The sequence below is a fragment of the Ixodes scapularis genome, unplaced genomic scaffold, assembly GCF_016920785.2.
Source record: "Ixodes scapularis isolate PalLabHiFi unplaced genomic scaffold, ASM1692078v2 PGA_scaffold3__209_contigs__length_174095766, whole genome shotgun sequence".
In the NCBI taxonomy this organism is placed as follows: domain Eukaryota; kingdom Metazoa; phylum Arthropoda; class Arachnida; order Ixodida; family Ixodidae; genus Ixodes; species Ixodes scapularis.
Genome location: NW_024609868.1, coordinates 6,676,565 through 6,700,653, shown reverse-complemented (window position 1 = coordinate 6,700,653; position 24,089 = coordinate 6,676,565). Strand labels below are relative to the sequence as shown.

At 41.9% G+C, this 24,089-nt stretch overlaps 1 protein-coding gene across 1 annotated transcript in view; it reads left to right on the top strand.

The window, feature by feature from the left end:
* LOC8039729 (tachykinin-like peptides receptor 99D) overlaps positions 1–24,089 on the top strand; it is a 93,058-nt gene that overhangs the window by 67,626 nt on the left and 1,343 nt on the right. Inside the window, exons 2-3 of the mRNA XM_029982546.4 lie at positions 18,500–18,600; positions 20,861–20,951. Of these exons, the coding sequence (XP_029838406.1) occupies positions 18,500–18,600; positions 20,861–20,951 (192 nt within the window). The remainder of the gene's footprint in view (positions 1–18,499; positions 18,601–20,860; positions 20,952–24,089) is intronic.

Sequence of the window (24,089 nt, the reverse complement as noted above, 5' to 3'; positions counted from 1 at the left end):
TTGTGAGGGAAAGTAGACGCACAGACTTTTTTTTAGGGTGAGGCATATTTGAAATATGAAAAAAAACGCAAAACACTGACAGGCATATTTGATGTCTGTTGTGTTACAGATTCGCATTACGAATATTTGCTTGTCCTGCCTCTCTGCTTTTTTTTTATTGGGATTTTTTGAAATTGAGACTGGGAAATTTATAAATTAACGTACCAATTAATCTATTAATGATTTAATCGCAAATAACCTGTTTTACCTGTTATTCGGTAAAGTGTTGGCAAGTCAAAAGGAAGTGAAATTAAACGCTTTAACCTGGCGAACGTTGACGAGTGCACTCGCATGAAGAGACAAGTTAAGGTGAAATTTCGACTTAAAATATATTTTTGGGGCGAGATTTGTAATCCAGACAACTGCAGAAGTTTGCAGGTGTTGCGGCCACTTTAACGCCGTGCGAGTGTGCGTTGAGCGCAGCAGCGACTATAGTGAAGAAGCAAAGGAGGTCGCTCTTGTCAGAAAACGTTAACGAACCTTTTTGCAGCTGAAATCATAATCTCTAAGTGTAAGTTTCGTTGAACTTTTCTCAACTACGCATTGAGGTTGAGTCATAATAGATACAGTTTATTTCGCCATTTATCACATATTCTCCGAAGACAAAAAAAAAAAAAATTCAATTTTGACTTTAAGAAAAAAACGAGACCGTATAATGAATTAACTAAACAATTAAAGGGTAGGGATCAATCGGGTTCGAATGTTTAATCGACGCTCAGCCTTGAAACCCAGCTTGGCCATTTACATAAAATTAAAAAGAACATTCAGGAGAGGTTGAAAGTAAGATAAAGTCCGATGGAACTCAAATCTCGCGGCTTCGATTTGACTGATTTCGTTCGTATCGCTTGGTTTCCCATTTTGCCCTTGAACGCAGAAAAACAGCAACCCATCAAGCTCTCCATTGTCGCTGACAGCATAAAACACGCAATTCTTGGCTTATCATATTTCTGCTTGTTTCCTCGCCATTCGTTTCTCGGTGTTCTTGTCGGATTATGCCGCAATCTGATTTGGGTGTGAAGCAATGATGGCATACTTGGCTCCCGACACGCACGACATTTCTTAAGCAGTATGCAACCATATGATAGACATACGCGTGTTTCGACCTAAATGAGCAGTCTCCACACGTTTTGGCTTAGCGGCATGACCGGATATCTGTCGCAGACTCACGGCTAGGAAAGTCGATAAGATTACATAAAGGAGGAAGTACTAAGTAAACCTAGATAAGCGTTTAAATACAGAAATATAAACTAAAGCAAAAATTGAAAAAAAAAAGAAATGTAAGATGTATGAATAGATACACATCTTTAAATTCAGTTTTTCGATAATTACGGCATTACAAAATAATTATAACACACAAAACTCACTAGGCATCAAAAAAACGCTTCAACCTTTGGCATATTAACACAAACCAGAAGACTCATGAGAATGATAGATCTGATGGTGAAAATATGCAATAGTTAGGGCTCAGGACATAAAGCACCAGGCAGGTAACCAACCCCCCCGAAATCTTTTATTTTCATGGGTAATCTTCCACTTTGCTGGGGCCTCTTCTCCCCCCTTCCCCACACACAGCATTTTGCCACAGGCGGAGCCCCCCCGAATCAGAATCCTGGCTACGTGCCTGCAAAACACGATCGGTATGTTAACATAGCTACACAGACATAAAACAGGGGACTACGAATAGCAAGGCTTGTGATGGGAAGGCACAATAAATAATATGGCGAGAGAACCCGCGTTCTAATGCAGTCAGTCTTCTCTCATTCCCTTTGATGTCTTCGTTCGCGCTTTTGGTACTGGTCGATACGCCTTTCTGTACGTGAGCTTATTTTTACGTTGGTAGCGGTGGGCCGCGGGCTGGGCGTCACGGGAAAGTCTGCGGCCATCCGCGGGACGGCCGGAACGCATCCGAGGCCCGGATGGGGCCACGGGCCGCTGTTTGGAGACCCCTGAGCTAAATTATTAGTGCCCTTTCGAAAAACAGAAGCTTTCACGCCGAACGCCAGTGCTTACAGAAGGGGCTTCGTGTGCCCTTCAGACGATTTCAACCGGCGAAAAACAGCTGCGTTCCTTCTATCCTTACCTTCTTTGCTTACCAGGTTATCGATAAATCCTTTATACCCTCGATGCCGTCATCTAAGAGAGCTTAAAAAAGGAGTGATTTCATTTTGGGTTGTTTTATTCAGTTATTTTGTCTATTGAAGGTATGTGTATAGATTGATGACCCCCCCCCCCCCCTTCCCCGGCCCCGTCACACCTTTTTCGATTATATAGCGTCATTTATTTTTACCCCCGAGGGTGTTTTGCCCTCCCTCATCTTCACACGTGTTTTTTTTTAATTGGAGTTCAGCTGGTTTAATAATAGTACATGTTTTCTACTAAAACGTGTTTTTTTTTAGACTTGTGGAGCTTTTAGTCAATGTTATGTGAATACTGTCTCGAAAGCAGCTACCGTACGTTTGCAGTGACCATGCAGTACGCACGTGAATTTACTGATAACGGTCTAACGACACGGCTTGGTTTAAAATTTATTGGTGTTTGTGGAAGTACATTTTTTTGTACTTAATTTTGTAAATATCTGGCTTTGATGTAAAAGGTTTTGTTTCGGTATTTTCATTTTGACAGTCAGCGCGTAGTGCTACAGACCGGAGACAAATGAAACAGATAAAAAATATTGATAGTGACACAACATACAACTATATGAATCGAACTGGAGCTGAATATTTCAAGGACACTGTTTCGTCATGTATGTTTCAATTAATTCTAGTTTGAACTCTTTTGGAACACATTGGTCTAGACTGGAACCTTTCGATACAAAATGCAGCAGTAAATATCTGCTCAATTAAAAACTTATGTCTAGATCATGATTCATAACTATGAAAAAGAAAAGGAACAGATATAAAACGTTAGTTCACTTTACCTTTATATGCATCTGATAAAAAGAATCTGCATAAAAAATCTATGCAGATTTTATTAGGTTGTAGGTTGTATGTTTCTACGCATTCAAACAGGTTGCTTATGTTTTTGTTTTGTTAACACAACCTTCCAACAGGTTTTCCGGCTTTCTTTTTTTTTTGTTGTCATATATGCTTCAGCCTCATCATGTTAATAAAAACCACGCCTATCGAGTACACCACATATCCTGTAAATTTTACGTACCTGGTAACAATTATTACTACAAAAAAGAGGCCGCCTTCTTTTCAGCGAATTTGATTTCTCCAGGTACCAACACTTGTATCAGGCACCGCGAGAAAAACATTGTTTAACGCTTTTTGTTTGAGACATATACACAAAACAGGGTACCAAAGGCAAAACATTGTGTTTTCTTTTGGTCTCCCTGCTAAAGACTCTGGCACTATAATCTTGATGTCAACCAGCTTTCTTGCGTATTTTGCGTTATTTAAATTTGTGATGATCGAACTGATTATCTCAAGGGAGTTATAGACGTCCATTGACGAGGCTAAGATGTGTGTGTAGCATTGCTTAATATCCATTACATATTATAGTGTAATCGTTACAATAATGTTCGAGGGGACGTAAGCAACATTCGTTGGGTCAAGTCATTCAGAAGATAGATGGGAGCAGCCAGGGGGCCACAGCTTGCCTTCCTCGTGTGCTACTGCTAAATTGGAGCGTTCAATAATTTATACGGGCGCTTTTTGTGTCTTACGAGCTGGAAAAGCTGTTGCTCTCGCTTCGTGGGGTTCTGGCAACCTCAGTATTTTTTTTTTCTGTATTCATTTTTACCGGAGGAGGCGGTTGTGTCGTTGTATGAACAGTGAGAGCATTGAGTTCCTTAAAAGCATCGCAATTTATGAAGATACTTTACGGATAAAACCGGGATTAAAATAATAAGCTAGAAGATCACATACTTGATCTAAAACCACCAGCCCGAAAGCGTAGTATTTAACTCGTATTTTTTTTTTACATGACTTGTTACTCGCATGATTTAAGGTTTTCACTCAGAAGAAGAGTGTTTCGAATACTTTTATCGCTATCATGTTGAGTAGGTCTAAGAAACGCGGCAGGAATTTCATGGGTTTGTAATATGCGTCGTGCATCTGGGAGACAGTGGTCATTCATCCTTAAAAATATTAAAAACAAGGTATATTGTTTTATTGCCTGCAATTTACATATTTAAAGCGTGTTTTTCTCCCAATATTATTTTTGTGCAAATGAAGTCAAAAGTTGGGCCGGTTTAAATTTGACACTTCACCTAATGACTGTAATTATAGGTACTGCTTCTTTCTCGCAAGTTTTGGAAGGTTGAGACTTGAATCGATCCTGTACCGGTGACAAAACGTGCTGACAAAATAAAACGAACCACGCTTATGACTCCGCAAGTCATTATTGGTGGGGAGCTTCCAGCGTGCGCACCATTTTTAAAAGTCATCTTGAAGTCTTCGTCCGCCCTTTTAGTGCATTTGGTATACGTTATAGAAACTTGTGAAAGTGCTGTTGATTAAGGGCTTTATGTGAGAAAGCACTTGTGAAAGTGAATAAAAAAAATAAGCGAAAGAAAAGAATCAGTGGAAGTCTCACCCTTTTTTGTTTTACAGTCCATCCGGGTGCCGATCGGCTGTTGTAGTTCTGAAGTTTAAGAACAGCAGCAGAAGTTAGGTAATATCACTTCGGTCATTCAGCACAAACAGACCGTCTTTCTGGCGTCAAGACAAGAGACAAGTATCCGTCAGCCTTCTTTGTTTTTACGATTGGCGAATCCAACAACGAAGTTTTGTCGAATGCGCAATGCAACTCGGCGCATCGTACATGAAACTGAGTTTTGTTTTCAAAGGTGCAGCTTCTTCCGCATGATGCTAAAACTCAATGATAAGACATCTTTATATTTCAATCTGGGTTTGATTATGACCAAACCACGGCATAACCACCAAAACTCCGCTAATAGGGAGTTTTAGCGAAACGTTCCGATAACCCCGAAAATGATACTCGACTCTCCGTCGACGCCTTTGAGCATGCATCGTGTCATTATCGGATATCGTCATAACAGCTAGTGCAAGAGCGATCTACTAAAACTCGCCAGAAACTCCGTCACCCGTTTATGAACACTTCGTTACAGCAGGTCAGGCTCCGCATCGTTTTACGAAGTAAAGATGAAAAAATGTAGCTCCCAAAACTAAAGTTTTGTGACCCTAATTGATATTCCAGGAGCCGAATGTACACGGTCTTGTGCATGTCACGACGCGCAGATCGGGTAACGAAATTCGTACCTGACTCAGTCGTACCTAAATACAAAATTTGTTTGTGTTTCTATTTTGTTTGCATCGGTCCTGGGCCCACGCACCACTTGGCAAGCTCGACTCCCCAAGCACACGTAGGACATGAGCTGCCGTTTTCGCCGCGCTAGAAGGCACCTACGAAGTTTTCCGATCCAATTTGCGCACCGCGGCGTCCGACGCGGTGCCGGCACTTCCGCTTCGATTCCCAGCCAGTCCCTGGCCCCGTAGAAGCCCTCGCCGCGTAACCAAATGCCCCACTGCGCAATGCCGAAATTTGAATCGCGGTTTCCTCCGACATCAAGCAAACGCGGTCCCATATGTGCATATCACCGCTGGAGGACCAAAATATGAATTGTTAATGTAACTTCCATTTGCCGGTAAAGAATTAAAACAGCGCTTTAAACAAAAACAAAGCAAAAAACAAAAACAAAAACATAACGATTGGTTTGTCTAATTACAATTTAGGAGCATGTTATTGTTGCTCATGAGCCAATGGATCCTAGCATTAGCTGTTGAGAATATCGAAGAACAAGTCACCAGCGCAAGACGAGCGAACATAAAAAGCGATGCCCTGATTTTCTTAAGCTGCCGAACTGGCTCTACTATTGTGGAGCCAGTTCACATTGTCTGATTATCACTTCTTTCAAGACAATAAGACTTTGGTTTTGGCCGATAAGAAGGCTCGAAAACGAATCACAAAGAAAGAAGCGTGCACATATAGTGAGCGACGCGCTGCGTTTCTGAAATCACTAAGGCTCGTACATTCCGCACAGAGAAAACAAACCCTGTCATTCAATTAAAGAAGAAATTAGAAAGCCAGCTAGCAGCTGGCGACGAGTTTGAGTTTAGGGCAAACTGTTCAAACGCGACTACTATGCCCCTTTAGGTTTTCTGTTATAGGTAAAACTAGACCGAATTACTAATTACACATTCAGCTTCTAACATCATTACAAAAGTTTAAAAAAAAGTAAACACTTGATTGAATATGGGAAGCTGCGAAAGGACATTCATAATGACAGTGATCAAATAGAAAATCAAATACCTCTAAACTCTACTAAGCTTGGTGCTGCATGCATTGTGTTAATGCGTGAGCGGAGCAATAGAGATGAAGGGGTACCAATCACCAGAAATTATAAGGGCTTCTCAAGTGATGAATTAATGTGACTTATAGGTATGCTGAAACGTACAATTCCAACTTTATTAGCCATTGATATAAAAACTACCAGCGAGCCTTACTCTTCTTCTCGCTAGATACTATCAGTGAGTGGTCGTCGCCACTTAATATGTCATTCCCACACTACCGCATTGATTATGATACCATTAAATATTTGTTTAAACATCCCTTGAAAATATCTGGTGAGTTCCACTCAATTTTACTCCAGCAAAGTTAACGATGCTCATCCGGCCAAGGAAAAAGGTAACTAGTTTCAAATCAACCGAAAGTTACGAAAGTAGAATTAGAGTTCCAGCTTGTTAGATGTAATGCTAGCCCACAATGTTGTGACTATCCGGCCAAATAATTATTTAACTGCGAAATTACAATTGGTTGCCGCACTCCATATAAAAAGTTTCTATCAAGAATGTATGACCACGGCGGTCGCTCATATTTCGAGCGAAAATTAATACGCCAAATAAAGACTATACCAAAACCAATTTTGAAACCTGCCCTCATGTTTGAAAGATGCAGTTCACTTATAGTTGGAAAGTGTGCCAGAGGTTTTAACAGGTGAGACGCTTCACGGCAACGCAACCAATTGAAAACAGTTGAGGTGACACATGCAATGGTTTTAACATGCTACCATTTGGCATAAACCAAATTATCGATTGATAGAGATGCAACAATGATTGATTTTGACTGCACTAAAAATATCGCTAGAACGCCGTTTCCCTCTTTGCCGGATATCAGAAAGAAGGCCAGGAAGATGACAGACGAAACTTATATTTTCATCAAATTTGCGAGATTTCGTTTGCCGAAACTGAGGCTTGGAATTATATATTGTTGCACCTCCGACTTGTCGTAAATTATATGCTTGCTCTTGTGCTAGCATAACATGCTCAATATTATAACCACGAAAAAAAAAAGGAGTCTGACTTCACATTTCTACAGAACACGGAGGCAGTCAACCATAGCGAGCAATAGGAAGACCCAAGTAACAAAAAAAAAAAAAAGAGAAAGAAAACTGATAATGCGCTTAAAATTGCCATATCCCAAGGGGACGTCGCGTTCGTTTTCCCTGTGGACATCGCACTTTATTGGTGTAAATAATCGCATTCTTACCGTCGTCGTCCGCTGGGTGCCTTTATTTTTTGCCGTGATTCGTTGCCTCGTGTTCTGCTGAAAAGTTCTCATACTTTTTTTTTTTTAAGTGTAGCAGGTCCCACGCAATCCTGTGTTTTATGAAGAAATAAAATCCAGTCACTGAGCAGATTACATCACTCCACTTTCCCCGCGCGCAAACTACATAGCAGAAAAAAAAAAGAGACGAGGGTCTTTGTTTGCCGACCATGACGGTAGAACATAGGTAGACACGATTTCAAGGTCTGCGGAGACAAGCATGACGTTGCCCACTCCCTGCGAACCGCCCTATAGCCCGTTTCACCATAAGATGGACCGCAGAGAACGCCAGGAGTCGTCGCAGCCAATCCAATCCCACGCGGGTGTCACGTGTCCTTCGAGAGAAGCGCAGCAACGCTCCGGGCATATAGTCACACCGCTATACGCGTAAAGCAATGGATTTGCTAGGATGGCTCGTAATGTCCACGAAGGTCCATTGTAAGATGGAGTGCGAAGTATAGATGGGACACGTTTAACGTACCTATGTACGTCGCGGTTAATGCGTTTCCAATCAAGTGCTTCACTGCACGACGCGCGGGATCACGTTCGGAACAATGACGTCAAGGGACGTGTTTTGTGCTTTGTGGTTACGTAGTAACGGCAGAAGCTATGTACTTGAACAGACTATGTGCAGCGGACCGTTCATAAAGCTATGTTCTATCCTTTCCGGGCATTTAACGGGATTGTTAACCTGCACCCTTAAAGAGGCAGCGGAACTTGGCACAGCTCCGTTTTGGACATTTTGGGCCTCCAGCACTAAGCATTACAATGGTACAATCAAAATACCTCTAGGTGGTCAAAATTAATCCCCAGTCATTCACTGAGGCGTTCCAGATGCCCCGCGTTGGTTTGGCACGCAAAACCCTCAAATATGGCTTTGGGGGTCAGCGAATATCGTTAGAATCAAATAACAAAGTGTCGTCTCGGCCTTCAACACTCTAAAAAAAGCTGGGGAGGCTATGAGTAATGCAGCACAATTCAACCCGAACGGCTATTCGCACGCTCCTAATTTTTACGCTTCGTCTAATCCTACGTCGGAACGTAGCCAACGCTAGAACCCCACGAGCCAATAAAACAGCGCCGAAAGCGCAACTCCACTGCGTTCATCTCTTTTTGTGTATCTGTGCGTGGACATGTATCTGTGCGTGGACATGTACTAGGTGTGTTTAATAATTTTTCTGCCTGAATATGAAAGAAAATAGCAAGCGTCCTGGAACGTAACATATTTCAAAGACACTCATGCCCAGTGGCGGCTCAGTGCTAGTCTAATATTCCGAGAGACAGCACGTCAGAAGAGGTCTCGTGCGAATAAAGCAAGAAAATCACAGATTTGGAACAACGCTCAGTGATAAAATTCCTCACAAAAAAAGAGAGAAAAGAACCAGAGGATGCCCACGAATGCATGACTCCCGTTTATGCTCAGTGTGCCCCGTCATTTTACAAACTAACATTTTAAAGCAAGCAGTTTAGGTTAGGTAGAGAGTTCGTTGAAGATGAACCTCATATTGGAGCTGCCTGTAGAAGCACCTTCCAAAAAAATGTGCACGACAGTTAAGGATTTCATTTTGTCAGATAAACAAATTAAAGTTTCTCGAATAGCTGAAGAAATGGGCAACTCGGCAGATTTATGGCCTATTCGTCTGGGGCACACAGCCCCCGTCCAGTGGAGCAAACTCTAGACTTCCGTGTACCACGAACCGCACTACACCGGTGCGATGCGGGGCCCCGACGAATTGACCATCAGCATGAAAAATGACATAAAACGTTAGGCATGTCAAAAGTCATAAAAAGTTAGGCGTACGATAAGTTTCCAGAATGCTGCCACCATGTTAAAAGGCTACCGTGCTCCAGTAATGTCAAGTGAACTTGAAGAAAGAAGTAAACTTGTTTCTATCGTTTATTGACGGGAAATCAGACTTGAGTTTATCATAGAGATGGCGAGTTTAAAATCAAGTCGATGATGTGAAAATACAAATCACCCCCCTCGCCCCCCCCCCCCCCCCCAAAAAAAAAAGGAAAAGAAAAAATGTTGAAGATAGAAAAATTGGCAGGTAAAGTCGTACCAACTGTGTCCTAGAAAGTTTAATGACTTTTGGTTTTGAACTTCAGGCTACACAAAACAACCATAACCGGAGAGAGTTCCGACAACACGATGATCACTTTACGGGATTGAATCAAGGAGAAAAAACGAGAAAAACTCGTGGCCTCGCGTGTTCGTCCCCCACAATAATTCGGCGGTTTCCACGTCACGTCAATTACGAGAATGTAGGTTCTAACTACTGAACCATCCACCCTACAGTCTTGACCAGGCTCTCTCAAATCACTTCCTGCCACGAGTCTTGAAAACGAAGTTCTGGGGAGCGCAGTTTTCAAATGATCAAGATGTCAAAGCAGCTCTAACGTACTGGCTTTCTAAAAAATAAAATTTAAATAAAATATAGTTAAATTTATTGAGAGAAAATAGGATAATGTAGAAAGGTCTATCAAGAAACTATGTTCACGATAAAAATAAAGGTTTCAACACTAGATTTCTTCTTGCTGAGAATGATCAAATATTCAACTTCTATCGTAACTGTCTTTTAATAAAAGAAAAAAAAAAAGAAAACTCCGAAAATTTGCCACGGCGTTGCGGTTTTAGTAGATCCATAATGCAGGAATTCCATAGCTTCCAACGAAAGGTAGGCTTTCGAAACGGGCTCACTCTGCCTCGCCAAGGCAGAAAAAAGTTCAGAGGCACCGGAGGCACTGATTCAGCAGACGATTCGATCAATCAAGCAGAAAGTACAAAAAAAAGCCTCATTTTCGCTTGCCGATCCAATCTGGTTAAAGGAACTATCTCGATCAGAGCTTCGATCCAAGGACAATATCGATTCTCGTTCTGTTCCTCCTCTATACTATCACAAATGGGGGTGTATGTGTGCAGCGTATCTAGCGTCAACGCGGCGAAGTAAAACACCCCAAGGGAACGTTCCTACGGCAACTAGCGAAATGACGGCAACAGCGGGGACTGTAGCGAGTCCCTCATAAACGAAATCGCCCGAGCAATGCATTCAATATTTGTTCGTGGCCCAAGCCGCCTTTTGCGCCAATGAACCCCTATCATCATCATTTCTTCTTAGCGATGACTTTTCCCTACAATCGGGCTTTGATTGCAATCGTGAGCCACGATGGCAACATTTGTGTTTTCCGATGGATTGACGTAAATTACTACATTACAACCAAAAAAAAAAAAAAAAAAAAACCGCAAATATCAGACGAAAGACGATTGAGAGGAATGTACTATCGTGGTCTCTGTTAGCTGTAACACGCGAGCGGCGGCCGTCCCGTACCCCAGCGCCGCATACAGGCGCCTTCCGAAACCCCGCGCATGCGCCATGTGGCGGACTCGCTCTTCCCGCCAGCGAGCACACCTCCGCTTTGTCGTCTGCTAGGCGCAGAATAGACAACGTCACAGCGCTTGCCAGTATTCGCTGAGCACGGTTTCGTGTTCTGCGAACCACCATGTAAGAGGTGCGTAAGAAGCGGCCACGGTTTCGGGGGCGCCTCTTACGCAATGATTGATTCCCTGACCTACGGATATGCGTCCGCCTGACTGAGGATAATCATGACAACTAGTTGTATATATCACGGTAGACTAGATTACTTTATTTCTCTCGGTCGAACTTGCAGTTGACTGTCTATTTCTGAATCACACCATACTGCGTTCATTCTGGTTCGCGAACGCGTATGGTTGAAACCTGCATTGCGCACGACTGCTTCTAAAGGAAGCAAAAAAAAATCATAAAAACGCAAGAAACGTAGACAGGGTTTATGCCACAATGACTCTGCAATCTGCCCAAATAAACGTTGCCTGCTTAGATTGAGTTCGACACCAGTTCGTTATGACGAGAATATCAGACGAGCAGAGGCAGCTGATCGTCGATCTGTACCTAAATAGGCGCCCACGAAACCGTCTTCAGCGAACATTGGCAAGCGACGCTGTGGCGTCGTCTTCTCTACGCCTAGCAGACGACAAATCGAGGGTACGCCCGCAGGTGGGAAGAGCGAGTCCGCCACACGGCGCATGCGCGGAAATTTGGACGGCACCTGCTATGCGGCGCTGGGGGTGCGCGACTGCCGCCGCTGGCGTGTTACAGCTAACAGTGTCCACGATAGTACACGACGACAAGCGCTGACTAACTGAATTTTTATTGAGAAGAAACATGAAAATCCTCGAACCACCAAAACACAAACACCGCCAATCTTATCAATGGGAGTACAATCTTGCTTCGCAACGACACATGTAAGCAATCTCGCTGCCAAACAACAAGGCAATGGACGGCGAACTGACACACATACCCTCCTGGCACCGTGACATGACAAAAGCCTCCGTAATCTCCATCGTTCTATAGTTTGTGTGCCGCGTCACAATGACAGTGTGAGTAACAAGTGGCGCACACCCGCACCTGGCACGATGTACCGTTAAGTGGCCGGAGGGAGATAATCTTACGCCCAGATCATGCTCCCTTAACCTATCGTTAATGCATCTGCCTGACTGCCCGATATATACTTTTCCACACGACAACGGGATCTTATAGACTACCCCGACTTCACAGTTCATAATTTTTTTTAATGTTTTTTGCACACCCCACCTCCCGTCTCCTCCCCCCCCCCCCCCCCCCCCTTCGGGTCGAGCGGAAAACAACACTGGAACCTGGTGCTTGCTTGCCACTCTTTTTTTAATTCCATGGCTGACCTTATGAACGTAGGGAAGCACTACCGGTCTAACGCTGGGTCTTGCTCTCTGGAAATGCAGCACTAATCCAGAGACTTTTTAGGACGGTCTCTACCACTCCAACAAGAAGTGCAGGTGGATTACCCGCCTGTTCCAGTCTCTGTACGTGTGACCCAAAAAGTTTCATCATTTTGTGAGGGCAATACCCCTGTTAAAAGTGGTATTGCCCTGTCGTATTTGCGCGCTGCATTGTCAAAATCATGCCCACACAAAACGATGGAAAGTTTTGGGTCACTGGTATTCAAAAGTTGGTTTGGTTTACCTTTGCAGAGCCCCGCTAAAGCTAATCTATTATATCAACGGTGTAGGGGGCTGGGCACCTTCATGTTTTGCTGAAGCGAATTCCAAATGGAGCCATCATGGTAAATGTGCACCAACTCGCCTCTACCGGGCATAGGAATGCTCTATTTTCAATCAGTGTGTACGATTCTGGTAGTGTCACCCTCGCTTAGGTGACAATGGTCTGGCTAGTAAAGTGCCCCTCTAAAGGTCTACAACTCCTGACTTGTAAACCTCTGAAGGTAGTCAATTTTTTTCTATTCACGTATCCACTTTCGGACATTGTAACTCCCTTTTTATGTGCTGTTTGAAAACGACTTGTGATGAAAAAATAAACTGTGTGGTTTGTTGTATTTTATATTTAATATCTCTGTGCTGGCGTTCGTTCGCTTCTTAGCGCCCGATAGTGTATGGAACTTTAAAAACCGCTTTCGCTTGATATCATATATGCAGAAAGAATCGAAGAAGCCAGAATGAAGATGGAAACCTCACGTGGCACATGAGATGATAGCCGACAGCAGCCACTTTTCAAATGTCTTTTTGGATTTACCACCAGCAGACCGGAATTATAGCTTGGCCTTTTCGATTCCTGCAAGAAGTAACACAGCTCTTTTAACAAAAAAAGAATGAAATAAAAAAATCTTGCAACTAAAAAAAAACAGCAGGAAAATGTCGACGTGAGTGCGCTTTTTATCTTAAAAACAATTATTTTATTGTTTTAATTTTCAGCAATGCATTATAGTTAGCAATTCGGTGTGCTCTTTTGCAGGATATTTTAGAACCAGTGAATCTGCACAATGAGAAACGAAATATCCGGGATGTGAGCTGGAACACAGCCTAGCTTAAATCATCTAACCAGTGCAAAAAGTTAAATCAGGGAAGGATCGTGCTTATGCATATATACATAGAATCTATGCATCACAAAACGTACTGTCACAACAACAAAAATACTAGAAAGAGATAAACAAATAACTCACTCAAAGTACAATAACTCTCTTTGTCTATCCGTCGTTCCGCCTTTCCATCTCTTGCCTTCTCCTCACTGATTTTTGCCGCTTAGATATTTGTTGGCAAATGTTACGACGGGATATTTTGAAGGGATCTCGAGAGGGGATCAGCAGAACACGCTGCGAATTTTTCGCCCTTTGTATCGCGTGCCCTTGACCGTTGGAGCATGGAAAAGTCTCGCGAATGCCGGCGGCTGTTTTCACTGGAAGCGCTGTCGTGAACCCCGGGGTAAATAGGCCGCTCTCATGAGTCACCCTGGAATGCCCATTACGCAGTGACCACAACTTCGCAATGTGTCTTCTGTGGGGCACAACCCCTTGTTCCGACTTCGTTCTCACTCGGGAGAAAGAATGGCACGCTAACCATGCGCTTGTAATTTAAAACGCTCGCAGTTTGTTAAATAAAATATGAGCAAACAAATGTCGTCCTCTCTTTGTTGGCAGCGTCGTTTACGACCGTAGAGGGGCAATTCTCTGCGAATAGAACGTGGAGTCGGACCCCAGAAGGGGAACTTTATCTTGACAAAATAAAAGAACTTTAATCACAAAAGTCCTGTGTATTTTACCACATGAAGCCACGCCCCGTGCATCTTAACTATAGTGCCTTCCTAGGCGAAGAAGTTGGTGCGTCGTAGATAAACGGTTTAAGCACCAATCCCCTGCGGGGTTTTTCTTATCCTAATGTTGGTCGTTTTGTTACCATAATAAAAAGTTCTAAACTCTAAAGCCAATTGTCAGCATTCTAGGGGTTAGCAGTAAAAAAAAGACGTTGCATATATCCCGAGCCGTACATATAGTCAATAGAGTGACAGCGTATCTCGAAATAAAGCAGAAAACTACGGTAGGTTGTCTAAATAAGCGTCATATATCTTCATGCGTGACGTGCTCAACCATGTTTCTTTCACAGGAAAAAAAAAAGTACCGCTGGCTTGTGTGTCTGTCTTTTTTTTTTCCTAAAAATAACGCTTGATAAATGAGAATATGACACGTGTCTCGTTCAAGGACAGATTTCCGCGTAGCTTGTTCCGCCATTCGAATGATTAATGAAATTATTCTTGATCTAGCGTTGTGCCTTCAACATGCTCTCAATGCTGTGCGTTCGGTGGAACGTGGAGCAAATTGTTCTTCTGGGAAACCATCACCGAAAGCGCAAAGATTAATTAAAACAAAAACAAAAAATAATATATTTTTTTCTACTTATGGATTAATATTTATATACTCACTGACAGCCGACGTTATTAAAACGGGGAACTCACCCTTGAAACCTGGATTGCTGGCGTCCACCGAGCCCGAACTAAGTGCGATAACAGCGCCACCCTTTAGCGACGAGTTAAAACATGAAAGTTGCTCTATATGGCTACTGCTAGAATAACTTAATATTCCCAAAGCATTGAAACTCTAAGACTCAAAACGCCAAAATGTCGGCTCATTATTTTTTTCTGTTTTTACTTTGGTCAATATGAGCTTTTGGAAAATGCGTAAAAACAAACAAAAAAAAGCTTTTTTTTTTTTCACGACCTTTTGTTAGATATTAGTACAGATTAATAGGGGTGTGATGTTTTCAGAAATTCTTAGTTTACGAGGTTTTGCGGTACAATTATTTTTTTTAAATAAAACCATGTCTCACCGGTGATTTCAGGTAGCGCGTCCTCACCTCGGCCCTGTTCAAACTTTGGTGGTCAACCACGGCGCGTCCTCTTGGCTTGGGAGATGGCGGTTGGCAGCCTAGAAACCCATACCACTGTATACGCTTTGGCGTCAAGATGGCCGATCAACGCCAGCATTGGAGAGTAACAGCAGACGCTGTCGAATGCCATACCCTGTCTCTAGATACTGCAAGATGGCGCCACCGGTCTTTGCTCGACTCGACCTGAACCAATACCGGAAGGCGCCATTTTGCTGCGGGCGAAATGTCGGCGTTGCGGTCGCGTTTAGTTTGGTTTCAAATACTGGTCAGGGAGTCATTCGTTTAATACAGGCTCCAACGGCAGTTTCCCAACTTAGTATTCTAGAAACGTCGCTGACAGCCTACACTCTAAAAAAAGTCTGTGCGTCTACTTTCACGCACAACACTCGGAAAACCAATCAGCGCAACTCACGGAGGCAGCTGAGCGGATGACGATGCCGAAACATATGTTTAGACCAAAAATCGCAGACTGAGCTGTGACATTAAGCAATGCAAGCGTGACGTTTTGCATTGCTTAATGTCACAACTCAGACTGCGTTTTTTGGTCTAAACATATGTTTCGGCATCGTCATTCGCTGAGCTGCCTCCGTGAGTTGCGCTGATTGGTTCTCCGAGCGTTGTGCGTGAAAGTAGACGCACAGACCTTTTTTAGAGTGCACGAAATCCGAGGCGTGGCTTACATGTTCATGCTTCCTCGTGATTGGTTTTTCGGCGTTCTTATCGGCTAATGCTGCAATCTGACTGACTGAGAAGTGATATGAAGATGTTTGGCACTCGCCGTGGCCCTGAGTTTTTCTAGCCTGTCAGTGAACAGTTCGTTGTACCGTACGCCTTTCGCAGGCTCAACCAAAAGAAGAAAAAAAAACCGAAGAAACAAACAAAAAACGTATTGTTTGGTGCCTAATACGCCGAGGCGCAATCGCTTCTGCATTCTTATGTTGCTTTTACAGCGGGGACGTGCGAAAGAGGAATCTACGTCATGGTGTTCGCTGTTTTTGGTAACCTCGCTCCGAAGTCAATTCAGGCGCAAAACTAAAAACGTTTACACTTGAACACGTAAAAATGTTTAAACAAAATCTAGACCTTTAATTGCAACATTTGCGCCTTCCACCAACATATATATGCTTACGTGGATCTAGTGGACTGCTTTTACATCGACAGGTCTTATGAATGTTTTTTTTTTTTTTGCTTTGAAAGCTATATTCTTAATTCCTGGCATGCATTTTCGCGCTGCATTATTATTATTTTTTTTTTAATATAAAACATAGTCAATTTGAGCAGAGATAATTATTACGCTTTATTCTCCAGCGCTTCGGAGTATAGATTCCCAATACATTGGGCGTTGTAAAATTCTTTGTGCTGTAGTATTTGGATTTTTATGCCCGTAAGAACAAAATATCCACACTTAAGTATTGATTCTAAGGTGCGAAATCTAACTTCAATTGCGTAGGTGGCAACCGGAAAAAATGGGAACGAGTAATGTAACAAAATGGGCGAATGAAATGCTCCGGGACAGCCGTGCTCGAATGCGTGGGTCTAAATCTGAATCAATACTACAGGTGGGCGGGCGAAAATAATCTCAGATGGCAAAGCTAGTCTGATTAATGAGAGATGAGGTTGGGTCATCGTACACGTGCAAGCAATCTCGGCAGCGTCCCCTCTATTCCACCATCCATCCTCAATAAAGAGGTATGAGAAAACGCGTGTGGGCTATCTCCATCGCTGGGAATCAGGAAGGGCTTATAGATTGCTAGCATAAGTTGACTACGCATCGATAACTACGAAACTCGCGCAACTTCGCAAGGATTGGAATGGTGGTAGTTGGGGCTTACGGTGTCTCGGATATGATGAATTTCAACTCGCAGAAATATAACTTATTCTAACACTCAACTCAAAATTTATTAAGAGTTCTCAAAAATGATATTGTCTTCTATCAAACCAGATTAAAGGCCTGCGGCAGCAAGTATTGGGAGAAAACCCGTTTGGCCTGAATTCACACAAATATGTACAGTCACGTCTCGGTAATATGAACACCGCTAGATACCCCACTATATGGATACCCTTTTTGGAGACGAATTGGGAAAATACATGCATTTTTGTCTCGTTAATATGAACAGCTCACATAATGAACGACTTTTGGGGGGGAGGGCGAGGGGGGGGGGGACGGAGGCGTTTATATTAACGGGACTTCGCTGTATTACACTGCTAAGAGAGGCAGTCAAAGCTTAGCAATATTATCTCGGGGTTTGGGCTTTCGATACATTATGCATTAACAGTTATATATGATGATATATGCAAAAACAGTCGAAGATCAGCTCCAAGGCGGCCTCTGTGACTTTGAATCTGAATTAGATCAGTGGGATTGAAAGAACACGTAAAACTTTAGACACTGGTCAGGAATACGTAGGGATTATACTAATCAAGGGTAAGACGTAATGATACCATAATATTTGTGACTGTATTTTCCGTGCTTAGTTCAAGTGAATTTCATGGATTAATTCAAATAACTATAAGTATTTCTCAACGCTCATCGGTATCTCTCCTATTACTGCAAATTGTTGCAGCAATGTATACCAAAAAGAATACTTTGATGTGAATGTGTACACAGTCATTTATTAAAGCTACCCAGGAGAGCAGCAAACCATTAATAACTCCAGTGATTCTGTTAACCCCGTCAGTAAAACTCAACACCATTGTATTTTATGGTATTTATGCCTCGTAGATTTGTTTTTCTAACATTAAGCATTTTGACTACGAACAAAATGTGAAAATAGCTTTATCGACGCATACCATGAACTAAGCAAAGAAAACATATATTTCAAATAATGTTTACGTTTGAGTGATGGAACTTCCTTTGCCCAAGCGTGCTTGGGACAGAAATTTGATAACTATGTTTGGCCTTGACAACAACTGTTTTTTTTTTTTTTTTTCACTTGACCAAGTTAGCCGAGAGCACCACCTCGTTGGTGATTCTGCTATACTCGTGCTACATACAAAGTTTTATTCCGTGCAAGTAGAGCTGTACTACGCATATAAGACGCTAAATGTTGTAAAACAGAGATTTTGCTGGGGGTATGACCTATCACAAAAAATCTGCCTGTGGAGTACGGCGGCGTGACTGCTTTTTCTTATTTCCACTCGCAGGTCACCAAGATGACTCTGGTGGTGGTGACCATATTTGCGCTCTGTTGGCTGCCTTACCAGTCGTACAACATCCTTCAGGAGATCTACCCTGCTATCAACCAGTGAGTTGGAGTATAAAAGTTAGGTGAACTAGTTGAAACGTGCGTAGTATGCAGTAAGCTGAGTGTGCATGTTGTATACTGCTTTTGTTGCTTTTATTGTTGGTTACTAGAATACCAGGGTCGAGTGTGAGCGAAAAACAGTGTACCTGGAGTAAAATACGGTATTTCACTTAAAATGAGTGACTTTAGCCAAAACTTAGTCTGCATCACTTAGAGTTAGCAGTCATAAAGCGAAAATTGCTTATGATGAAAACGCTAAAAAAACTGCGCATTGAGGTTAGTGAAATACAAAAGTCACGAATACCAAACATACAAGATGACGTAAAAGAAATGCACGACTTAACAACTCCTAAATTAACTTTTTTTCAAGGAATGCCTTTAAAATATTATGTATATCTAAATTTCTCATGACTGCACAAACACTAGCCATTACAGGCCATTTTATGCCTGCACGAAATATATCATTCAATGTCCAACCTCATCTCGATTTAGGAGAGGCAAATATAGGTTCTTAACAACCTGTATGCCTAGAAACATAATTAACGAGAAAACCTCCCGAGATGAGATGTTTGGGTAGTTTTCTTCTTTACCTCCAAGATGCAAGTTTCTAAAGATATCTATGGCTTGAACACCTTACTGATTCCCGAAATAAGGCGCATAAGGAGGTCATTGTCTTTTTTAGGTTTTTATCCATAACAAGATAGCGGGATAAGAATCGTAATAAAGAAACGAATTGACATATATAAGATCAGCGTACTTTCGTCACCGTGCACACCTGTACACATACTATCTACTATGACGTCACGATCCTCCTGGAACCGTAGAGAATGAGGGGAGGCGGCATCGCTTTTCTCCTCCTCGCTTCGGTTTACCAGCTTGACGGAACGAAGCGAGGAGGGCAGGGAACGAGAATCGTGACGTCACATGTCTTGTTGGGCTTTACGGCCGTGTTCAATCGCGCTCTTCTTTAAAAAAACACGGCCATCCGCTAGAGATATCGCTGTGTGAGCGGTGTTTTGGGGTTCTGCAGACTCGCACCCATCGCTCCAGTCCTGTTTTGTGAGCTCGAAATTTCGGTTCAGTATTTTTTTAAGAGAAATTGCCTCACAATATTACGAGGGATGGTATACAAAAATATGTGATCCCACCGTTGAGCCTGTTTTAAGACGATTACCAAATTTTTGAAGCCATTAGGCGTCCTTGGGGGAATAAAGCTCTGTGTGGGAATCAAATACCAAGCATCCGTCTAGTTCCCTTTGCACCTGTTTATTCTACGGCCGGAAAGCAATCCCGAGACATTTGTACACTTTGTAATTGCAGTTTCTCTGACCATTAGGTCCGCTTTTGCCCTTCCGGTCCTGAATATACTACTGTTCTAGTAGAACATATTTTGTGAAGTAAACTACAAATCGATATTGATGTTGGTTATCACACTGAGACGTTTGTATTCGCTTAGACTGCCTCATTTACGCGGAAAAAGAGGTGACTGCAAAAACAAAAGTCATCGGTTGGTTAGAGTTGTAGTTCTAGATGGACGCATCTTTTCTCCTTCAAATTAAAGTTAGCTCCGAAGAGAGCAAACTATTTACATTCGGTATATTGCTAAAAAAGATAAATATTTGGAGCTTACAAATCTGAGAAGCAATTTAAAGTTTAACCTTTTAAAAACCAGTAGTCATAACACGGAAAAAGAATACTAAATACGCGGTCTCTTTTTTATTTTTTTTGGCGTTTCGCATACGTGCATAGAAGCTTGAGTATAATAAAACGTGGTTATCAAAGTTCAATAATAAGATAATACAATTTTATGTTTGGCTCTCACATGTTCCATGGGAATACGAAAGACAGCACATTTTATGTGTGAAATAGCTGGAAGATGAGGTGTAAATAAAATAACAAAAAACTGTAGTTTTGCGGAAGCGTCTATATAAACCTGCGTGCAACTAAGAATTGCCGGTCCTAATCACATTTATTTTTGTAGAAAGTAACATGAAAACGCAAAAACAAAAATTAAAAAAAAAATTGGTGCATTCTGTTTGGTAGCGAATTTGCTCGCAATTCCGTTCCCCTACATATGTTTGTATTTGCCCACCTTGCCACCGTGTTTTATTCCTCCATCCCTCTTCAAAACAAAAAAAGGCATCTCTCTTTGTTCTCTAGATTTGCGCAAGATGCGTTTTACTTGAAAGCGCGGAGCTCGTGAGTTGTGTATATTTCAGGGAGCCTGTGCCTCAACAGCATGACGGATTTCTCGTTCCAGATACCGCTATATCAACGTCATTTGGTTCTGCTCCCATTGGCTGGCCATGAGCAACTCTTGCTACAATCCTTTTATTTATGCCATCTATAGCGTGAGTAACTCATTATGTTTGTCGTTTTCTTACGGGTGCATAAATTGGCAGAGAACGCGTCCTTTCCAGAATTTAAATTGATTATTATGCGGTATATTATTTATGCCTATTTACACTAGCAACGTCGAATTACTCACAAATATGAGGTCTGCATTTACTTATGTTGGGTTTAGAATGAAGCGGGCCTATATTCAAGAAACGTATGGGCAAAATCCGCTACATGATCTACAAAATCACAAAAGCAACAATTATAACAAGTTTTGCTGTAGAATGTATCTGAAAGACCCTTCTTTATCGTTAATGTGAAGTTAATAAAAAGTATAGGGTTCATCGCAGCGGCAAGGGCTACTTGCATGATCTCTTGAACGCTGTTCTCAATGGTCCAGTAAACCTATACGCGTACACGTGGCAGTTTCGCAATCCAGACTGTAAGGGCAGAGTGTATAAGCGACATCCCTAACATAACATTTGAATTAATTGTTCCCACAATTCAATCGAACATATAGAAGGAATACGATCCCGTTTGAAGGACGAATAAGATTTATATCAGACGGCTAAAAATGTAAATCCCAACATCATTGCTGGTGTACATTATCACCCTGCCCCCCTAGAACGGGGCTAAGCCTTATTAAAAAAAGAAAACTTTCTGATGTGATTTGTGCAATAAAAATACCAGAGCGTATACAAAATATGTAAGTCGGATATAACTTCTTGCACCAACTTCTATGACCCCGTATGATTATTGAACATTTTCATGCAATGTAGTTCACTACAGTTGCATTTTTCGCTTACCTTCCGCACACTCTTTCAAAATAAAATTTCCGTTTAATGGAGTTTATACGATTTACAGGGGTCTCTAGAGAACTACGTTTGTCAGTGAGCCTTTGCAGGGCAGTGAATATACAAATTTTAGTTTTATGTGCGTGTACGTGGTTGTGTGTGAATTGGCGTTTGTGCGTGCGTGCGTGTGTGGGTGCGTGTGCGTGCGTGCGTCCGTGCGTGCGCGTGTTGAAATTGAATAGTTTTCTTAAATTTGTTCAAAGCGAACAGATATTTTGTCTACAGTGCTAAATTATTCCTTATACTATATTATTCAAACTTCTAACGCTTACAACTAAACCGTGAACAAAAGGTAAGGGCGCAAACGAGCTGGTGGTGGTTAAACATTTCGACAAAAACCCCGAGACTGGGACAAAAAGGGACGGACAAACACAAAGTCTCAAACACCGTGTTTTAGCACGCTAGTGTTAGCATTTAAGTCACTTTCTAAAATTTGGTCGCACGGCATCCCATTAGTTAAGAAATTATGATAGTTTCAACCAAGTCATATAGCTCGGGTGAAGCACACACTAGGTCGTATAATCTTAATTTTTTTTTTTTATTCTTAACTTGCAGCTACGAATTTGTGACCACCACATCTTGAAACTTGGAAAAGAAACATACAGGGTGTGTTTTTCTTAAGCTTTACAGATTTGTTTTAAAGAAGCCGTGAAAGTTACACTTTTGCGGTTTGTACAGGTGAATTATGCGGCTAGGGGGATATTATGTGTGTGTCAAGTTTGTAAAATAATCGGCTAAGCAATTAAAATATGTTAATTAACTCTTTATTTCATGAAAATGAGCACATGTTTTCAATTAGAAACTTAATGAGCGTCATCATAAACCACTAAATCAACTTTTTTTAGATCGACTTGAAGCTCGTGGGAAACTCAGGGGCGCGCCAAAGTTACCACCTGTGAAGCAGGCGCAAAGCTAGCAGGGGCGGAGCTCGATAATGATCTAATCACCCTCGTTCCGCCACTGCTAGCTTTGCGCTTGCTTCACGAGTGGTAACTTTGGTGCGCCCCTGAGTTCTCCACGAGCTTCAAGTGGTTCTAAAAGGAGATGATTTAGTTGTTTTCGATGACGCTCAGTAAGTTTTTAATTGAAGCCATATGTCTATTTCCACGAATTAAAGAGCTAATTAACGATTTTTAATTTATTATTTATTAGCCGACTTATCAGAAAGGTATGCCACCCACATAAAGTCGCCCTGGTCGTATAACTCACCTGAACAAACCGCATAAGTGTAACTTCTTTAAACAAATCTGTAAAGCTTAAAAAAACACCCTGTATATGATGCTCTTAAACCAATGCCAAAAAACTGTATTCAACTTAAAATCAGTTACCTTAAGGCTCCATTGGCGACTTCCAAATTACGTTTGATAGATAAACAATAAGGCAATTATTTTAACTTGATGTGATGTCTTGCACGCATGCAAACTCTCTACGATGTTATTTCTGTTATCTGTGTTGGATTCCTCATTGCCTCGGAACGTATTCGACTTTTTTTTATTGTTTCATTTTGTCATTCGCTGGGCTGCGCGACCTTAGAACTCATGTCTACTCTGCAAAACCAGCAGGTTAACTAACTTTTTCTTGAACGGGGCAGTATCTCATTTCCGACTACGCCGCTTGAAATGTCTCGTCGATTGCACATAACGAAGAAATAGCCATTCTTTGCTCACTCTGCCGACAAAAGGTCGTATGAAAGCAAAACTATATTTACCTCAGAAACGGATTTTCCCGTTGCACTGCTTGTGGGAAGAAATTGAGTATACCGGTAAATGGGTCATTCTAACCGCTGCGCTGAAAGATTATTACATAAATGCATGTATATTGGGTTCCAGTCTTCCTGCCAAACTATATGTGGACCGGGACAGAAAAAAAAAATAGGCGCGATTAAGTTTACCTTTAGTTTACCTCGTGTCTTTTCTTTACGCTACAAGTATTCTTGTACGATTCTTTGTTTAAAGCGCTTATTTTAACACAATCAGAAACCCGTTTCTTACAGTGCCGTTCCAGAAATAGCGAACTGAAGAGTGTTCATCATGACAGAAATAGAAGCCCAAGATAGACAAAAAGGGGACAAGAATCTTCTTTGTCTGACGTGTCACACACGAGCGAAGCAGCCGCGCTGTACGCGAGGCTGCCCTCCGTAAACGACACATTTGAATAACATAATGGTAGCATCTCTTGAAAGGTTGTGCCTTTTGAGCATTGCATAACGTGGGTTGCTATACAGAATCACCCATTTCCTTTTAAATACACACACACACAAAAATGAGAACTTTCGTCTTGTTTCTTTTCATTTTTTTA